This window comes from Oryctolagus cuniculus, chromosome 1, assembly GCF_051225735.1.
Source record: "Oryctolagus cuniculus isolate XC-2025 breed Fujian yellow rabbit chromosome 1, ASM5122573v1, whole genome shotgun sequence".
NCBI lineage: Eukaryota > Metazoa > Chordata > Mammalia > Lagomorpha > Leporidae > Oryctolagus > Oryctolagus cuniculus.
This window is the reverse complement of record NC_142867.1, coordinates 197,101,501-197,107,500: the sequence shown is the minus strand read 5'-3', so window position 1 is coordinate 197,107,500 and position 6,000 is coordinate 197,101,501. Positions and strand designations below refer to the sequence as shown.

At 43.2% G+C, this 6,000-nt stretch overlaps 1 protein-coding gene across 1 annotated transcript in view; it reads right to left on the bottom strand.

Annotated features, from left to right (window-relative positions):
• UBE2R2 (ubiquitin conjugating enzyme E2 R2) overlaps nucleotides 1-6,000 on the bottom strand; it is a 78,460-nt gene that overhangs the window by 26,403 nt on the left and 46,057 nt on the right. The window contains exon 2 of the mRNA XM_008275000.5: nucleotides 842-928. Coding sequence (XP_008273222.1) covers nucleotides 842-928 — 87 coding nt within the window. The remainder of the gene's footprint in view (nucleotides 1-841; nucleotides 929-6,000) is intronic.

Below are 6,000 nucleotides of genomic sequence, written 5' to 3'. Positions count from 1 at the left end.
CCATTGGAGGGTGAACCAACGGCAAAAGGAAGACCTTTCTCTCTGTCTGTCTCTCTCACTGTCCACTCTGCCTGTCAAAAAATAAAAAAATAAAAAATAAAAACTAATATTTTGGGAGCTTATTTCTGGAAAGAAAGTTACATATCCTTTTAAACACTTCTGTCCTATTAGATAAAGAAAAGTAGATTATCTTAAAGAAAAATCAGATTTGTGAAAAATTACCAAGTTGCTCCAATATGCTATAGTATTATGTTCTCGTTTCTTACGGATTAACATAAGGCTGAATATCTCTGATCAACAAAATTAGAAAAGTTTCCCGCAGGCATGTGGACTTGTTCACTAGAAGAACCTCACCTTGGATTTATTCCAAAAGAGGCTCTCAATTGTTCAGCAGCAATTCCAGAAAGGAGGCCAGTCCAAATGTAGTGGGATAAATCCCCTCAAAAAGCTGAATCTTTGATCACAGCAAGAAGTGACCCTCGCTGTGAAGTTGGAGGGTAGGTACACAAATAAATCTGTATGGCTTTATCTACTCAATTTCAAAAATGCAAAAGTTAACACATGGATATCATAATCTTAGCAATGAGCAGCAAGCATTTAAAACCTAAATCTTTAATGAGTATACACTGAATATTAAAAAGGTACCTCTCCAAAAAAAAAAAAAATGTACCTCTCAATGTGAAATAACTAAACTCAAGGCTACTAATTAAAAGGGCAAAATCACGAATATTTCTCTGGGACTACAGCATAACTATCACAGGAAGCTGAGATATACAGTTATTTTTAAAGTACTGACCTAGAAATTAAATTTTCAGAAAAACTTATGATAGACATATCTTACCTCATAAATGTTGGGGTGCCACATTTTGGTCAAGAATCTGAAGGTAGGTGGTGAATATGGGTAGTCAATAGGAAATTTAATATGCGCCTAGAAAGGAAAAAATAAAATGCTAATAAATAAATTATAACTTATTTTTCCAACTTAAAATTCATCCTATTATACCCCAAAGTTCTTCTCTATACAGTAGACGCTTGAGATTAAAACAGCTCATATATATGAGGTACTTCAAACAGTTCATGGGAAGTGGAATTAGAAGATAAACCCATTGATAAAAAACTTTAGAAATTCATGCATAATTTTTCCATAACATGTATTTTCCATGAACTTTATGAAGAACTCATACTTTGTTATCATCACTGCCAGGGTGATTGGAATATTCTTTTAACATCCCTTAAAATACCTACAAAAGGCTATGTTAAATCACCAAACTTTACAGCTATATGAATTTTAACAATTCACATAAGTGAAAACCGTATTATCTCTAGGCATGTCCATTAACAAAATATTAATATAACCTATGATATGCATAATGAACAGCAATTTTTCTTTTTATTCACAGAGCAATGATTCCCTATCACCTAGAAATATTCAGTGTTCACATTTTGAGGTACAGTTTTCCAGATTTTTGGCTTTCACATATGCTTATTTCCTTATTACTTTATAAAAGTTAAAAATACAGGGCCAGTGCTGTGGCGCAGGTAAAGCTGCCACCTGCGGTGCTGGCATCCCATATGGGTGCCAGTTCGAGACCCTGCTGCTCCACTTCCGACCCAGCTCTCTGCTATGGCCTGGGAGAGCAGTACAAGATGGCTCAAGTCCTTGGGCCCCTACAACCACACAGGAAGACCTGGAGGAACCTCCTGACCAGCCACTGCGGCAAACTAGGGAGTGAACTAGCAGATGGGAAGACTGCTCTCTCTTGCCTCTCCTTCTCTGGGTAACACTTTTAAATAAATGAATAAATCTTTAAAAAAAAAAAGAGAGAATGGCTAACTTCTAAAAAAAATTTAAAATACTGTATTTTGTACTTTCTTTCATTTATATCATGTCCTTTCATTTATATCAAACATTTTTCTCATTTCATAAAATATTCTCTACATGTATCATTGTTAGCATGTGCATAATATACCATCATATATATATATACACACACACACACACACATATATATATATATATGCGCCATTTAAAAGAACAATTTTCTTCTGTGGGGACAACTGGGTTGCTTCTCATTCCTTTACGATCATAAATTCTGCTGCAATGAATGTCCTTGACAGTTTACCATACTGGAAACAGGAAGAAACCAAGAAAAGGAACACCACGAAAGAATCAACTTTGCCAGAATTCTAGACAATAACTAAGGCTGCTGGTGCTGTGACACAGCAGGTTGATGCCCTGGCCTGGGGCACCAGCATCCCACATGGGCGCCAGTTTAAGACCCGGCTGCTCCACTTCTAATCTGGCGCTCTCCTGTGGCCTGGGAAAATGGTGGAGAATGGCCCAGGTCCTTGGGACCCTGCACCCATATGGGAAACCCGGAGGAGGCTCCTGGCTCTGGATCGGCACAGCTCCAGCCACTGCGGCCAACTGGGGAGTGAGCCATCAGATGGAAGACCTCTCTCTCCTCTCTGCGTGACTCTGACTTTCAAATAAATAAATAAATCTTTAAAAAGAAAATAACCAAGGCCTGCAGCAATTTAGGAACTATTTAGGGGGCCGGCGCCGCGGCTCACTAGGCTAATCCTCCGCCTTGCAGCGCCAGCACACCGGGTTCTAGTCACGGTCGGGGCGCCGGATTCTGTCCCGGTTGCCCCTCTTCCAGGCCAGCCCTCTGCTGTGGCCTGGGAGTGCAGTGGAGGATGGCCCAGGTGCTTGGGTCCTGCACCTCATGGGAGACCAGGATAAGCACCTGGCTCCTGGCTCCTGCCATCGGATCAGCGCGGTGCGCTGGCTGCAGCGCGCTGGCCGCGACGGCCATTGGAGGGTGAACCAACAGCAAAAGGAAGACCTTTCTCTCTGTCTCTCTCTCTCACTGTCCACTCTGCCTGTCCAAAAAAAAAAAAAAGGAACTATTTAGGAACTTTGTGGATTATTCCACAAAGCACTTATTCTAGTGCACTTCCTTACTCTTCAGTTTTGCAATAGCCTTATAACAAATAGATTCCAGGGCTAGCACTGTGGTTTAGCAAATTAAGCCACTGCCTACAGTACCAGCATCCCAGATAGAAGCTGGTTCAATTCCTGGCTGCTCCATTTCTGATCCAGCTCCCTGCTAATGCACCTGGAAGAGCAGTGGAAGATGGCCCAAGTGCTTGGACCCCTGGCACCTAGATGAAGTTCTTGGCTCCAGGCTTCCATCTGGTCCAGCTCCAACCATTGTAGTCATTTGGGGAGTGACCCAGTGGATAGAAGATCTGTCTCTCCTTCTCTCTCGCTCTGTAACTGCCTTTCAAATTAAATAAATCTTAAATTAAATAAATAAATAAGGTCACTGCCAAGACCAATGTCAAGAAGCTTAAAAAAAAAATTCCATTTGAGCTGAAAACTAGTAAGTTGACAAGCACCAAAGGAGTCAGAATAGTCTGGAACTTCTGCAAAGCTCTAACCATGAGAAAATGCTTTTTGACTTTTCTGGTGATTCCCTAGAACACTACACTTGCAATACTAGGTGACATGATTTGGAGCTCAGCCAATGTGAAGACATTTTCCTTGATAGAGTCTGATGAAAATGATGGCAGGCAACTATCAGTAAGGCAGTGGAAAACAGGTAAAATACATTAACCAAAAAACTTAGGTCTGGCATTGCAGTACACTGGGTTAAGACATCACCTGCAATACCAGCATCTTATGTGAATGGCCCATTGAGTCTCAACTGATTTGCTTCTGATTTCAGTTTCCTCCTAATGTGCCTGGGAAGGCAGAAGACAGCCCAAATGTATGCACTCCTGCCACCCAACTGTAAGACCCATAGAGTATTCCTGGCTCCTGGTTTCAGACTAGCCCAGCCTTGGCCACTGCAGTCATTTAGGGAGTGAAACAGAGGATAGAGGATCTTTTTCTTTCTGTGTTTCTCCTTCTCTGTAACTCTGCATTTTCAATAAATGAAATAAATCTTTAAAAACAAAACAGGGGACTGCACTGCAGCTTAACAGGTTAAGCCACCACCCGCAGCTTCAGCATCCGGTTTGAGTTCTGGCTGTTCCACTTCTGATCCAACTCCCTGCTAATACACCTGGACAAGCAGCAGAAGATAGCTAACATCCCTGGGCCCATGTGAGAGAGCTGGAAGAGGCTCCTGGCTTCAGCCTGGCCCAGTCCTGGTTGTTGAGGCCATCTGGGGAGTAAACCAGCAGACCTATGTTTCTGTCTCTTCTCTCTCAGTAACTCTTTCAAATAATTAATTAATTAATTTTTGAAAAAATTAAAGAAAGCATGAGAACAGTGTTCTACCAAATAGAGAATATCAATAAATTTACCTTTCAAATAAATAAATCTTCTTTTTCTTAAAAAGATTCTTATTTGTTTGAAAGGCAGAGTTATAGACAGATCTTCCATCCATCAGTCCACTCCCCAAATGGCCTCAACAGTTTGGGCTGTACCAGGCCAACACCAGGAGCTTGGAACCCCATTCAAGTCTCACATGTGAGTGGCAAGTGCCTAAGTACTTGGACCATCCTTTGCTGCTTTCCCAGGCAACAGAAAGCTGTATTAGAAGCAGAGCAGCTGGGATGGAAATCAGCACTAACATGGGATGCTGGCAGTACAGGTGGTGGCTTAACCTGCTATGCCACAATGCCAACCCTATAAATAAATCTTAAAACAAAACTTGCCAGCACCGAGGCTCACTAGGCTAATCCTCTGCCTTGCGGCACCGGCACACGGGGTTCTAGTCCCAGTCGGGGCGCCGGATTCTGTCCCAGTTGCCCCTCTTCCAGGCCAGCTCTCTGCTGTGGCCAGGGAGTGCAGTGGAGGATGGCCCAAGTGCTTGGGTCCTGCACCCCATGGGAGACCAGGATAAGCACGTGGCTCCCGCCTTTGGATCAGCGCGGTGCGCCGGCCACAGCGCGCCAGCCGCAATGGCCCTTGGAGGGTGAACCAACGGCAAAAGGAAGACCTTTCTCTCTCTCTCTCTCACTGTCCACTCTGCCTGTAAAAAAAAACCCAAAAAAAAAAAAACCAAAAAAAAACAAAAAAAAACAAAAAAAAACAAAACTCGTAGAAAACATGAAGTTGCAAAAAAACAATAACTAAGGCTGCGCCGCAGCTCACTAGGCTAATCCTCCGCCTTGCGGCACCAGCACACCGGGTTCTAGTCCCAGTCCGGGCGCCGGATTCTGTCCCAGTTGCCCCTTTTCCAGGCCAGCTCTCTGCTGTGGCCAGGGAGTGCAGTGGAGGATGGCCCAAGTGCTTGGGCCCTGCACCCCATGGGAAACCAGGAGAAGTACCTGGCTCCTGCCATCGGATCAGCGCAGTGCGCCGGCCGCAGCGTGCCAGCCGCGGCGGCCATTGGAGGGTGAACCAATGGCAAAGGAAGACCTTTCTCTCTGTCTCTCTCACTGTCCACTCTGCCCGTCAAAAAAAAAAAAAAAAAAAAAACACAATAATTAAAATTTAAACATTTCTAAAATGGCTTAACAATAGATTTCAGCAAGTGGAATTTAAATTTATGTTAATTTAGATTAAAGAACAGATATATATATATATATATGTAATATATAAATGAACAGAATCCCAGAATATTTGTGTGCACACTCCTCCCCACCTCACCCTGGCACCACCTCTGGACTCGGTAGGTTCATGCCAAGTCATGTTAATGGTACAAAGAAGATGAAAACTTAGGGCTTGCCTTGTGGCACAGCAGGCTGAGTTGCAACTTGTGACCCAGCATCCCGTGTTGTGTTGGAGTGCCGGTTCAAGTCCTGGTTGCTCCACTTCCCACACAGCTCTATGTTAATATGCCTGGGAAAGCAGCAGAAGATAGCCCAAGTGTTGGATCCCTGCCATGCAGGTAAGAGACCTGGATGGAATTCCAGAATCCTGGCTTCAGAGTGAAGGCTGCTGTGACCATTTGAGGAGTGAACTAACAGATGGAAGACTGTCAATCTCTCTAACTCTGCCTTTCAAGTAAATAAATTAAAAAAAAAAAAAAGATATATTTA